The 14548-nt window shown below is 52.7% G+C and overlaps 1 protein-coding gene across 1 annotated transcript in view; it reads right to left on the reverse strand.

Annotated features, from left to right (window-relative positions):
- Positions 1-14548, reverse strand: part of ECE1 (endothelin converting enzyme 1) — a 63874-nt gene that overhangs the window by 35215 nt on the left and 14111 nt on the right. The window contains exon 4 of the mRNA XM_061148105.1: positions 12251-12463. Coding sequence (XP_061004088.1) covers positions 12251-12463 — 213 coding nt within the window. The remainder of the gene's footprint in view (positions 1-12250; positions 12464-14548) is intronic.

Raw genomic sequence — 14548 nt, forward strand, 5'->3', positions numbered from 1 at the left:
ATGAGGCAAAGCAAGGAAGTGTAAAACGGCCTGGGAGAAAAGAAATGTTTGGCGGAGCCGGTTTCACAAGGGCGGGAGTCATTTCCTGACCGGTCTAATCAGCTTTCCCAGCCCTTCTCCGCAGCGCGCCCCTGCCCTCCAATGCTTACCATAAACAGCGTCACAGGGACCACTGGCCGAGGACGTCAGCACCCCTGTCTGGCTGCCGTCAAGGAGACGGCCCTGAACCGGCGACGGGAGTTTGAAGGGAGTCATGGAGACGGAGGTCCAGGGCGTGCTGAGGGGCTGTGGAGGGTTCACACAGCCCCAGAGCTCGCAGGGGACCACTGCTGAGCCCTGGAGATGCCTGAGCGGGCCCCCGGGGCCCTCCTGGAGCGTGAGAAGAGCCTTCTGGGGGCGGGGGTGGGGCAGATGGGGCAAGAGCTGCCCGGCTCCCCAGACTCTCAAAGCAGAACATCGGGGAATGCAAAGTGGGGGGCTCCCACTGCCTCCCAGGGGCCTCGTTTCTGCGGCAACATCCCCCAGGAGCTAGGTTTTTGAAGAACTATCACTGCTCACCAGACCCAAGAAGCAGCCAGCATCCCACTGCCCACAGCTAGCTCTGGCCGTGACCTTGAAATGCCAGACCAGCATCAGGGGAGGCACATTCTGTGTGCTCTGGCCCACAGAAGGGCCTAGCATCGCCCTCCTCCATGACTCCAAGGCCACTGAGATAAGAGGCCCAAATAAAGACTCCCAAGAACAGCCTGGCTATACTCGTTATAGCGAGTTCCAGGCAGACCCGTCAGATACGACCCTGAATGCTGGCTGGGAGGAGGCGAAATGCCTCGACCTCCCTCTCTGCTTCAAACTTCCTTCCTCCTGGCTCCACACCCCTGCGGTCAACCTCGGCTCATTTCCCCACAAACGTTGACTACGTTCCAACAGTGTGGGGGCTGCTGGGCTGGGTGCGGAGGAAGCACTGGGCAACTCGGGACACACAGATCTGCTGGTGTGAGGCCCGCAGCTTGACAGGCCAGATGGATAACAGTGTGGTCCACACAAGACATCCGATTACATGTGGGGTAATGCTATGAGGAGAAAGTCCAGGGGCTTGGAAGAGGATGGCTGGGGAGGCCCGGGAACTCCATGCTGGAGCTCTGGGAAGGAAGGATGAGCTGGACGTGGAGCAACTGTGGACGTGGTGCTTGGCGGCCTCGCCCACCAGTCCACGGCCGAGTTCCCCCTGCTTCCCCAGCATCGGGCGGGCACACAGCAGTTCGCAGTGATGGGTGCAGAAAAAACAGAGCCCAGAGTCTGCGTCTGATGAGGAAGATGCTGTATCTGGGGGATGAGACGGTGCTAAGGCCAGGGCCCAGGGGAGACTGGCAAGGGGAGGAAAGGAGGCGGGGGGGGGCGGGCAAGGAGGAACAGAGGACAAGTCCCTCAGGGACTGAGCACGTGCCGTCCCCAGCATCTGCCCACTCTGGCTGGGGCCGGAGCCCCGTGAGCAGGCCAAGCTCCTCCACGGCCCCCCAGCCCCCCGCCTGGCTCCTGCGCCCATCAGGACCACCCACAGCATCTTTTCCACCTCCTCTCCTTCCTGCTTGCTCAAGGGCACCTGCGACCCCGCAGGCTCCTTGCGGGACAGGAGCCAGGGTGAAAGGGCCAGCTGGGAGCTCGCTGCAGCAGACCGGCGGAGAGATGGAGCGATGGGGCAATGATGGGGTGGCCAGGGTGGCAGAAAGAAGAACCAAGAAGCCGGTGGGAGGGACGAGAGAGGAAACAGGAGTCAGGATGCTTCCAGGTTTCCCCGGCCTGAGCCAGGGGGGGCTGAACTACAGAAGTGGGGGGTGGAGTGCAGGTTCGGGGAGTGGAACGAACACTTCGGTTTTCAGATATTTTACATTTGAGATCTATCGGCCATCCACAAGGAACCTTGGGGGCAGCTGACAGAGCTGCTGTCTTGAATACTTTTAGCTCAAAGAGGCAAAGGCGTATACACAATCCTTAACATTGCACAGAGGGCCCTATAGCATGCATTCTCAATGGGGGCAATATTGCTCCTAAAGGGGAGAAAAAATTAATTCTTAAATAGCAGAAACATCTTTTTTTTTTTTTTTTCCCTTTGCTGTGCCAAGCAGCATGCGGGATCTTCATTCCCTGACCAGGGATCAAATGAGTGCCCTCTGCAGTGGAATCAGAGTCTTTTTTTTTTTTAAGTTTCTAAAAAATGTGGACTATTTTTTTTCCCTTTGTTGAATTTTTATAATACTCCTTCTGTTTTATGTTTGTGATTTTTTTTTTGGCCATGAGGCATGTGGGATCTTCACTCCCCAACCAGGGACTGAAGCCACACACACCCCTGCACTAGAAGGCGAAGTCTTAAGCACTGGACCACCAGGGAAGTCCCTAGAAACATCTGATCCTTTCTATGAATACATAGAGGACTTTCCTGGTGGCTCAGTGGTAAAGAATCCATCTGCCAGTGCAGGAGATGTGAGTTCGATGCCTGGGCTGGGAAGATCTCCCGGAGAAGGAAATGGCAATCCACTCTAGTACTCTTGCCTCAGAAATTCCATGGATAGAGGAGCCTGGGTTAGAGACCACGGGGTTGCAAAAGAGTCGGACACGACTTAGTGAGCGACTAAACCACAATAACAGTACAGAAACAAGCGTATATCTAAGGCATTAACATTTGAGGGAGGGGGCAGTCATTAAAAAAGATGGGGAAACACTGCCCTGAATGATCTGGGCCTCACCACCTCGCAGCCTCCAGCTCGAGCCTGTCTTCTGTTCCCGCCCTCTTGATCCCACGCTCCTACCCCAGGGCCACCGTGCTCACTGTTCCTGCTGCCGGCCACACCCTTCCCCTCACATCCCTGTGGGCTGTTCTCTCTCTAATTCAAGCTTCGCGTCAAGGGGCTGCTCCTCCACAGGCCCATCCTTCCTGATCACCATGGCCACAAGACCTCTCCTTTCTCTGGTCCTGCCTCCTACTTGGTTCTTTTTCAAGGCCAAATTGGGAAAAGAGCACGTCAAGGCTGTATTTTGTCACCCTGCTTATTTAATGTTTATGCAGAGTATATCACAAGAAACACTGGACTGGATGAAGCACAAGCTGGAATCAAGACTGCCGGGAGAAATATCAGTAATCTCAGATATGCAGATGACACCACCCTTATGACAGAAAGCGAAGAACTAAAGAGCCTCTTGATGAAAGTGAAAGAGGAGAGTGAAAAGTTGGCTTAAAGCTCAACATTCAGAAAACTAAGATCATGGCATCTGGTCCCATCACTTCATAACAAATAGATGGGGAAACAGTGGAAACAGTGGCTAACTTTATTTTTGGTGGCTCCAAAATCACTGCAGATGGTGACTGCAGCCATGAAATTAAAAGCCACTTACTCCTTGGAAGAAAAGTTATGACCAACCTAGACAGCATATTAAAAAGCAGAGACATTACTTTGTCAACAAAGGTTTGTCTAGTCAAGGCTATGGTTTTTCCATTAGTCATGTATGGATGTGAGAAGTGTACCATAAAGAAAGCTGAGCACCAAAGAATTGATGGTTTTGAACTGTGGTGTTGGAGAAGACTCTTGAGAGTCCCCTGGACTGCAAGGAAATCCAACCAGTTCATCCTAAAGGAGACCAGTCCTAGGTGTTCATTGGAAGGACTGATGCTGAAGCTGAAACGTCAATCCTTTGGCCACCTGATGTGAAGAGCTGACTCATCTGAAAAGACCCTGATGCTGGGAAAGATTGAGGGCAGGAGGAGAAGGGGACGACAGAGGATGAGATGGTTGGATGGCATCATTGACTCAATGGACATAGGTTTGGGTAGACTCTGGGAGTTGGGGATGAATAGGGAGGCCTGGCGTGCTGTGGTTCTCGGAGTCACAAAGAGTCGGACACGACTGAGTGACTGAATTGAACTGAGCTGAAGTCTTCACAAGCTGAAGTCATTTATTAACTCATTAATTTGTTGACTGTCTGTCTCCCCTGTGGGAATGGAAGCTCCACAAAGAAAGACTGTTAACTTCCTTACACGACCCGGGGCACCTAGCGAAGCTGTGCCACAGTCAGCGGACAGTATGTAACAGTTGAGAGAACGAGGGAAGGTGTGTCTGGGGCTCCACAGACACAGGCGTCCATCACTTGGGCCCAAGGGAGGAGGCTCGGTTTCAGAGTGAAATCAGGCATGGTTTTTTGCTCCTGAGAAAAAGCTTGGTTTCCTTTAAGACACCCCAACCGTGTTTTCTTCCCAGAAGTAGAGAGCGGCCTAGGAGGAAGGGGCTGGGCAGTGTCCAGGACCCAGTGTGCGTGCGTGCTCAGCCACTGAGTCATATCTCTTGCCACCAGGCTCCTCTGTCCATGGGATTTACCAGGCAAGAATGCTGGAGAGGGTTACCATCTCCTCCTCCAGGGGATCTGCCCAACCCAGGAATCGAACTCACGTCTCCTGAGTCTCTGCACTGGCAGGTGGAGTTTTTGTTTTGTTTTTTTAACCACTGAGCCACCAGGGAAGGCCCCGGCACCCAGAAGGGGGCCATATGTTGAAAATGGTGGCACTTCTAAGACCCCAGTGGTCTGGAAACAATTTGGCAGCCCAGGACCAGACAACAGGACTCCCAATTGCCTGGGTACTTCCTTCCAGGGACCCCGAATTCCAGAAACTTTCTCTGCCACTTCCCCAAAGTCCCAGAGAGGAAAGCGAGCATCCCATTTAATCAGCCCACTTCTTCCTCTGGAAGTTTTTATTGGAACACCCTTTCCCACAGCTCTCCCGGGGAGGAAACAGACGCTGGGCGGCTGCAGAGATGGGGGTCCCAAAATTCCGGGGCACCTCTCACTGTGCACAGCAGACCGGCCGGCCAGGAGCCCGTGGGGCCCCGACTCCACGTCAGGGCAGGACGGGCGTCGGTTTTAGATAAAACCACAGACGCAGCTCTGACAATCACAGGCCTCAGGAGCGCCATCCGGTGAGGCTAAGGGGCAGCTGATAAGGAGGTGCCCTTTTCTACAGAAGGACGAGATGATAAGACCATTCCCACTTACTGGGGACGCACCATGGGTTAGGCCATGTGCTGGGATCTCTTCATCACCACACGGACACGCTGCCGTGGATGTGGTCACCCCATTACACACGGAAGGAAAACGAGGTCCAGGGAGATGAAGGAAGCTGCCTAGGAAGGCAGAGGTGATGGGCGGCACGCTGGAATTTGAACACACGCATTTTCAGGCCTCCCGGAGATAACACACAGCTTCCTGTGTGTGGGTGTGGCTGTGTATGTGTATCTTGTCACAGCCGCTTCCACAGTGGGTGCCAATTTATAGAGGCTGGGTCACGGGTCCAGGGTCACATCAGTGAGTGGCTAAGGTCAGAGCAGAGGCCTGTGCTCTCTTGCCCTCCCTTTCCCCTCCTGCATATTGACCTGGAACACCGGAGGGAGATCTGAAGCAATCCAGCTGCCCCTAAGAAGCCCTGGACACCCACTCCCATCCTTGGATCAACTCATCACTCAATGCATCTAGGGACTTCCCTGCTGATCCAGCGGTGAAGACTCTGCCTGCCAATGCAGGGGACACAGGGTCAGCCCCAGGTCTGGAAAGATCCCACATGCCACAGAGCAGCTAGGGCTTCCCAGGCGACGCTACTGGTAAAGAGCCCGCCTGCCAATGCGGGAGACGCAAGAGACGCAGGTCCGATCCCTGGGTCAGGCAGATCCCCTGGAGGAGGGCATGGCCACCCACTCCAGTATTCTTGCCTGGAGAAATCCCACGGACAGAGGAGCCTGGCGGGCTATAGTCTATAGGGTTGCAATGAGTCAGATACAACTGAAGTGACTTAGCACACATGCACGCACAGAGCAACTAAGTCCATGCACCACAACAACTGAGTTTGGGCAGCTAGAGGCTAAGCTCTGCAACGAGCGGCCACCTTATCACACGGCAAGGGAGCGGAGCCCCTGCTCGCCACAACTAGAGACCGCGCGGCCACAGCAACCAGACCCCGCGCCGCCAAAAACAAATAAAGCATTGATTCAAAAAACCAATCCATCTAACCACCCCCCCACCAGACATGAAAGAAGAAGAAGGGCCGCTACTGCAGGAATGACATTGGATAGGAGGCATTTCACATGCAGCTCTTGTCCACCGAGCTTTCAATGTGCACAGGAAGATGAAGCTACATTAGACGGTAAACACTGGAAAGACAGAACAAAATAACAGTAGAAGAGATGTCACAGGGTGACATGATTAACTGCCAAGTCACTGACATGGGCAGATTTGATGCCATGGGGATGATTCTGTGTGTATCAGGTCAGGAGTAGAAGAAAAGGAAACCATTAACGTGGGCTTTAGGGAATCTGCATTACTTGAATTGTTACCAGTAGGCATCAATTATTTTTTTTTTGCATGATTCATCTTAGAATATAAAATACAGTAAACATGACAAGTACACAAGATATAATTGTAGCTCAAGCCTGGATAGGCCCTTCGGTAACCACAGAAGGCATAACGGGAGTAGCAGGTTTGACAGAGTCTTGCAGGACTGGGAGGGCATGGGGAAGGTATTCTAGATGGCAGAATAGCCTGTGCTAAAAACACAGGGTAGAATGCCTAAGGTGAGGCCCAGCCTAAGGGATGACAGGTCCAACCGCATCTTTCCCCTGATAAAGTGAGGACACCCTCTGGTCTCCCCAAAGCTTATGAGGGCAGCCCACACTGGCAGTGTGTATGGACGGCAGAAGGTCTTTCGGCTGAGGCACCTGGGTCTCATGCGGCTGAGGTTGCCCCCTTCTAGCCAGCAGCTGCCAGGACGTGCCACGGTGGCACTTGGCCCAGCTCAATCCACCTGCTACAGATGTCCCTGGATTTCCTCAGAGGGGGCCAGAGCAAACCCACCGTTCATAGAAAGAAGCGGCTCACCCAAGGTCACGGGGCAAGCTGATGGTAACAGGGGTCCTGCCCGGCCAGCTGATAACATTCCTCATGGGCCTTGGAGTTGTCTTTCTCCGCCCAGAGAAGCCGCCCCCACCCAGGCCAGCCTGCCCAGTCAGGCCCTCTGTGTATCCAATCCCTCCTAGGGCCTGCTGGCTGACCCCTGTGTCTTGGGGGAGCTGAAACCAGCCTGACCTGGAGCCCAAGAATGCACTGGCCCACACTCCTGCATATTTTGTTCACCTGCTCGCCTACTTCCTGGCCCTTCAGGAATTTCCAGGTATCAAGGCCCACAGGGGAGGGGCCGTTTCCAGACTGGTTTTCAAGAGTGAGCCTGGGGGGAGGGGATGTCAGGATATAACCTTGTGGGGAAGCTCTCGGTCATTACGACATGAGGGGACCCCAGCTACTTGCTCGTTGGGCCCAGGCCAGATGTCCCCTGGCCTGGAGAACAAAATCAAGCAGCTCTCAGGGAAAGGAGACTGTAGGGCAGACCATACTTCTGGGCTGCTCCTGACCTCTGCACAGCAGAATCAGTAGAGAAAGAAGACAGGTCTGAGGCCCCAGCTCCACCATCTCCCAGGAGATCCGTTTCCTTTGTACTTGTGAATCACATCTGTAAAATGGGCATATACTCCATGGCTTGAAGAAAATAACACAAGTAAACAACCCAGCATGGTCATGGATACACCCATACCTCCTTGAGGCTTCCCTGGTGGCTCAGATGATAAGGAATCTGCCTGCAATGCGGGAGACTGGGGTTAGATCCCTGCACTGGGAAGATCCCCTGGAGAAGGGAATGGCTACCCCCTCTAGTATTCTTGCCTGGAGAATACCAAGTACAGAGAAGCCTGGCTAAAATGAAGTCACTCAGTCATGTCTGACTCTTTGCAACCCCATGGACTGTAGCCTACCAGGTTCCTCCATCCACAGGATTTTCCAGGCAAGAGTGCTGGAGCGGGTTGCCATTTCCTTCGCCAACGAAAACAGTATTGTAATTGAGAGACCCTTTAACAGGCCAGTGTTCCCCGTCTTCCAAAGGATACTGTGGCCATTCAGTATCACAAAAGAAGATCAGGAGGGTCTTTTTAAACTCTGGGGATCAAACTTCTCCCCAATTTTTTTAATACATTTTAAAGAAGTGTTTTTGGAACTGCTAGCTCCCATCTGTTAAGAGAGAAAAAAAGCGGCATCCTGACTATGGGATTGCAAAGAGTCAGACACAACTAACACTCTCATACCTCCTTCTGATAAGAGGCTCCATCAGGGCTTCTATAAGAGAAAAACAAACACTGTATATTAACACGTATGTGTAGAATCTGAAAAAGCCGGTATAAACAATCTTATTTACAAGGTAGATAGAGAGTCACAGATGCAGAGAACAAACCTATGGATGCTGGTGGGGAAAGCAGAGGCTTCGGATGAACTGGGAGACTGGGACGGACACAGACACTCCTGATACTCCGTGTAAAACAGATAACCAAGCAGAGCCTACCGTACCCCATGGGGAACTCTACCGGAATGCTCGGAGGTGGCCTAAAGCGGAGGGGGATGTACGCACATGTGCGGCAGATTCACTACACCGTGCAGCAGAAACTAACAGAACATTGTAAAGCAACTAGACTCTGATTACACTTTTTTTTTAAAAGAAATAAGTGAAAGGTGAAGTGGCTCAGTTGTGTTGCCTCTTTGAGACCCCATGGACTGTAGCACGCCAGGCTCCTCTGGTCCATGGGATTTCCCAGGCAAGAATACTGGAGCAGGTTGCCATTCCCTTCTCCAGGGGATCTTCCCCACCCAGGGATCGAACCCGGGTCTCCCGAAATGTAGGCAGACGCTTTACTGTCTGAGCCACCAGGCAAGTCCAAGAAATAAAAGAAATAAAACAAACAAACAATAATTACTCTCTCTGTGACCATCCACGAATCCTCAGAACACCCCTGCCGGTACTCTGAGTTGGTTCCTACTTCATAGGTGAAGGGCTGAAGCAGGCGGGGCAGCCCTCTGCAGTCACACAGGCCGTAGGGAGGGGGCTGACCTGGAACTCACCCACACCCACCACCAAGGAGGGCAGTTCTGCTGCACGCCTACTGGGTGCCAGGCTCTGGGCCGAGCACGCTAACCCATCACACGCGGGATGATACGCACAGTAACCTTGAGCATCAGGCAACACCATCATCCACATTTTACAGACCGTAGAACTAAGTTGTAGAGAAGGCGCGTCACTCGTCCAAGGCCACACGTGATCGGCCAGCCTGCTGGGGCTCCTGATCCCACCGGGCCTTGACCTGGGGTCAGGGGCTTGAACACAGGGTCCTGGCTGTTGCATGCCAGCTCATTGCAGCTCCCCGCCCTCAGGGACAGCAGGGATGAAGGGCCAGAGTCCAGACGGGAGGCCACCGCTGTGGGGGTGGGCAGGGTGTGCGGATGGGCTGAGTCTCGGCCTAGACTCAAGGTCTTCCTGATAAGACCCACGATCCTCCCAGAAGCAGCAGATCAGGACCCAGGGGTGCCCCCCACAAGGGCCAGCTCGGGGCCTGACTGGGGAGTCCGCGGGCCCGTCTGCCTTTCTCCGCAGTCCCCTCTTGGTGTGAAATGGTCCCCTTGGCTGAAGCCCCTGGACCAGCAGGTGTCCTTGGCGAGCTTAACTTCTCTCAGCTTCGTCATCCAGGAATGGGACCCGAGTCCCTAAGTCCCAGGGTAACCGTGAGGATTAAGGAGGCAGTGGATATAAAGAGCCTAGTACACAGCCCAGCGCGGAGCAGACGCTCAGCAAGAGCCAGTCTGTTTCCTTCTTTCCTTCAGACTCTCAACACCGTGTGCTTCCTGCAAGTTCTCCCCAAAAAGATGGGCAGGGAGCTGTACCATCGTTGGTACCCAGAGGAGGTGGCGTGGGACAGGAAAGGGACATGTGGCCAGGACTCAGGCAGTGGCAGTTCTGCCACCTATTAGCCCATCTTGGGGAGCTCTCTGGACTTCCGGTTCCTCATCTATCAAGTGGGGTGAGCAACAGCTTCCTAGTTCCTACAGGAGCAGGGTCACAAGGAATGGTTATCTACAAAAGAGCTCTGTAAACTGGAAAGTGTTGGGCAAAGGTCAAGGGTGAACAACAAGAGTAACACCAGCACAGCCAGCAGCCACCACAATATGCCTGGCTCCAGCAAAGGGCTTTGTAGATATTTTTCCACTTAATTTTCACAACCTGGAGGAGGTGTGGTTCCCATTGTACTGATGAGACAAGAAGCCCAGAGAGGTTATGTCACTGACCCAAGATCACACAGTAAGTGGCAGAACCAGGACTTGAATCCAAGTCCTGGTGAAGGACGCAGAGGCACTAGCCCATATTGTTATCCTACCGAGACTATCCTCTTGCCGTGTTTTTCATTTTTTTGACCACGCTGCCCAGCACAGTGGGATCTTAGTCTAGTCCCCAGACCAGGGATCGAACCTGTGCTGCTTGCATTGGGAGCACATGCTCTTAACCACTGAACTGCCGGGGAAGTCCCCAAATACAACTTATTTATTTTTTGGACTGTACCGTGCAGCATATGGGATCTTCATTTCCCAACCAGGGATTGAACCTGTGCCCCCTGCAGCGGAAGTGTGGAATCTAAACCACTGGATCATCAGGGAAGTCCTCTGTTCTCCTGCTTTGGTTGATGATCCCTGCCCAGTCTCCAGCTGTGTCTTTAGATGCTGGGGAAAGGACAACCCTGAGTTTCGATCTGGCCACCACAGACATACTTGCCTTTAGTTCTGAAATAAAAAGCTGGATTCCCCTGCAAAGGCAAGCAGGTGGCATAGCGCATACAGGGGGCTGGGTTATTCCTGACCTGGGGTTCCCTCCGCCCCACCTCCACCCACCACCTTTTCTGATCCTCAGGGAGACAAGCAGGTCTCCTTGTGCCCAGGGGCCCTGCCCTGGAGCTGCTGGGTACCAGGGAGAAGTGGTGGGTGAGTTCCACCCTGCAGCAGCCATGCTGCTGGGGCTGAGGTGAAGAAAGCAAAGGTTTCCTTAATCTGGTTTGCTGATTTCCACTTTCATCTTAAAGACACAGTCTCCTGAAATTCATAATCATCAAGTTAGAAATCTTTTCCTGTCTCATAGGAAGGTTTCTGTCCCGTTGAGACCATCTGTCCCCTTTTAGGGGCTTCCCAGGTGCTGCCAGTGGTAAAAAATCTGCCTGCCAGTGCAGGAGATGAGGATTTGATCCCTCGGTCAGGAAGATCCCCTTGGAGGAGGCAATGGTAACCGACTCCAGTATTCTTGTCGGGAGAATCCCATGGGCAGAAGAGCCTGGCGGGCTATAGTTTAAAGGGTCGCAAAGAGTCGGACATGACTGAGCCCTCTTTTAGATGTCTTCATCAATTTACCGACTTTTGAGTATTAAGAAGGTATTATATTTTAAGAAAGTATTTTTTTAATTTAGTAAGTACTTCTTCAATCTCAGTTCTATCATTGGTGAATTAATGGACTGACTTTTCATGATCGAGCTCCTATCAGCATTGAGGGTCCCAGGATGGGGCAGGGGTCAGCAGGAGACAGGCATGGTGAAGGTCTTGGTCCCAAAGGGGTTCAAGTTGGGACCTCTACAGGTTACAACACAGCGTGTTTTGATTCCACATGGAGGAGCGCCCTCAGGGGCAGATGTTAATTCAACAGACTTTAACTAAGGACACAGCCTCAAACAAGACAGACATGGGATTCTAAGCTGAGGATAAAACCACCAACACCAAGGTCAACTAGAAGTGCTAATGGCTTAACAAGGTATAAAGCGAAGAACTTTGGTGAGACGGTTTATCACACAAGCCGGATTACCACAAGGCCAAGGAAGACTCCTGCCTTTGGATGATTCTCAGATAAACCGTTGTCAGAACCTGGATCGGCTCACAACCTTAAAATCTGGATCCAGCATGCCTTCATTCCTTTTGCTCACAACTTGCAAAACTCCCAGTCAAAACCAGTCAAAAACTAAGCCACAGCTCGAAGCCATAAATTATGACCACAGCTACACACACAGTACTCACACACCTATAACATGCTGTACATACCATGCCAATGCTTCACACACGTGCTCTCTAGCACTTGAAACTCCACAGTTTGGGCCTTACTAGTCCCGTTTTTACAGATAGAGGAAGTGAGGCTCAGTGATAAGTGACTTAGGATCACACACCCAGAGACGGGGCAGACATTCTAACCCAGCCTTGTCTGCTCCCAACCCTTTCATCTCCCCATCCTGCGAACCTCATCCTTCAGCCGAGCCTGGCCGGGTCCAGAGGGCAGCCCCCCTCTGCAGCCCGTTCCCCAGTCCCCACTCCGGGTGCCTACCGAGGAGGTGCTTGATGATGGCTTGGTTGTGTTCCCAGAGGTTGCTGAAGGTCCCCCAGCGTGAGTGGCCATCAGGCACGGGGTTGGCTTTGATCCAGCCTCCGCAGGCATAGGTGAAGAAGTCCTGGCAGGGGTCCACCGTGGGGTCCATGGAGCTCAAGATGGAGCTGGTCACTGAGATGCAGGCCTCACTTAGGCACACCGAGGGCGTTCCTGGCAGGGGTCAAGGTTAAGAGGCCAGTGAAGGGCAGGCAGGAGGAGGCTATGGAAATAGAGTGCAGGTGGTCTGGGCCACCCCAGCCCTGACCAAACAGAGAGACCAAACACTACAGAGACAAAGATTTCAGTGGATTTATGATCTCCTGGCTTGTAAAATAAGACTTCTGTTGAGTTGCCTAAAATCCTTCCTATGACTTTAAAACCAGAACCAAGGTGCTTCTTTTAATCAGTGCTGCCATAAATATTCATTGATTTTTTAAAATTATTTCCTGATGCTCAACAAATTCGTTTACTCATTCATGCATTCATTTATTCAACAAAGTAATTACTGAGCATCTTCCAGGTTCTTTGCTGAGTGCAGATAGGTGTGTGTGTGTAGTGGGAGATATAAAAGCATAGTCTTTTCCTTCAGGAGTTAATAATTTAGTGGCAGATACAAACTTATTTAAGAAAAGTCAAAAGACTACAGAAGGAGAAATGTCCGTTGCTTATTATACACGAACTCACTGAGTGGGCCAAATCTGTGACATGGACGAGGTGCCAGGAAGAAGGAAAGACTGAGGAACAGAAGGAGCCGTGAAAAACCATTCCCACCGGGTATAAGGCAGGAGAATCATCTCACTGAATTTTCAAAAAAGCGAAAAGGAAACAATCCTAAGAGATCACTTTGCTTAAAACCATTTTTATATATTGGGAAACAGAGGCACAGGGAGGGAGACTAAGCTCCCTGCTCAGTGGCCAGTGGGGTTTGAGTCCCACCCTCTCTCTGCTTTGGGGCTGGAAGGGAGCTCTTCCCATGATGACAGGCGCCCGGGGGGAGGGCTGCCAAATCCTACAAGTGCCCCCAAAGCACAAGGAACAAAGAAATCCGCTTCCTCTGAGCTGATTCTATGGGCTTCCCTGCTGGCTCAGACGGTAAAGTGTCTGCCTTCAATGTGGGAGATGGGGGTTCGATCCCTGGAGAAGGGAATGGCAACCCACTCCAGTACTCTTGCCTGGGAAAATCCCATGGGCGGAGGAGCCTGGTGGGCTCCAGTCCGTGGGGTCGCAAGAGTCAGACACAACTGAGCGACTTCAGTTTTCACTTTGAGCTGATTCTATAGGACTTGGGGCAGAGGCCGGTGGATGGGGCCTGACTCCGGCCCTGAGGTCGGTCAGCGGGCTCAAGCGGGGGAAGCAAGCCAGGGCCGCCTTAGCGGGGGTCCAGGCCCAGGTGGTGAGACGAACCCGACCGGAGCAGACAGAGGGATGGTCTCCCGATAACGGGGGTGAGACCCCCGGGGGCAGATGAGGACATAAACTCAGCGAGGCTCTGAGCGTCCCGGGGCAGCATGGGAACGCCCGGGCTGAACCCGCTCTGTGCTGCTTCGGCAACGCCAAAGCTGGGTTCTTCCCACTTGCCTGCACTGCCGCTTGGCCGGCCCTTCAGTTCCCCACCACGCACGGAGGAGGGAGGGCAGATGCTGGGGGCTCCTTCCTAGACCTGGGTGCAAAGCCCAGCTCTCTGCCTCTGGCCTCGTGCTGGTAACCTCATCCCTCAGAAGCTCGGTTTCTCCCTCTGGAGATGAGAAAAAGGAGGACCAACTGCCTGATGATGAGGAAGTGACCTCGTGGCTGGGCAGCGGGGTCGGGGGACTCAGCTCCCTGGAGTCTTAGTGTCTGATGTTCCCAGATGAACCCTCAGAGAGCAGAAGAGAATGCACCGGCTGGCAGGGCTGGTCGTCATCTCACCTGGAGATGCAGCGCTAGCCAGGGCTGGGCAACCTGTGTGCTAATTAACATCTGATGATAAACCCAAGGTCCTGAGGGTGGACGAAGGGCTCAGAAGGGTTGCAGGACAGCTCAAAAGTCAGGGCGATTCTATTTCAAGGTATTGGGCTGGTCAAAAAGGTTGCTCAGGTTTTTCTGGAGAATATTACAGAAAACTGGAACGACCTTTTTGGCCAACCCACTAATTTCTTGTTTTGAGATGACTGTGCAACAATTAAAGATTATTGAACTGTTAGGCATGAAAATGGGCTTCCCTTGTGGCTCTGCTGGTAAAGAATCCGCCAGCAACTCGTGAGACCTGTGTTCGAT

Source organism: Dama dama, chromosome 8 (assembly GCF_033118175.1).
Source record: "Dama dama isolate Ldn47 chromosome 8, ASM3311817v1, whole genome shotgun sequence".
In the NCBI taxonomy this organism is placed as follows: Eukaryota; Metazoa; Chordata; class Mammalia; order Artiodactyla; family Cervidae; genus Dama; species Dama dama.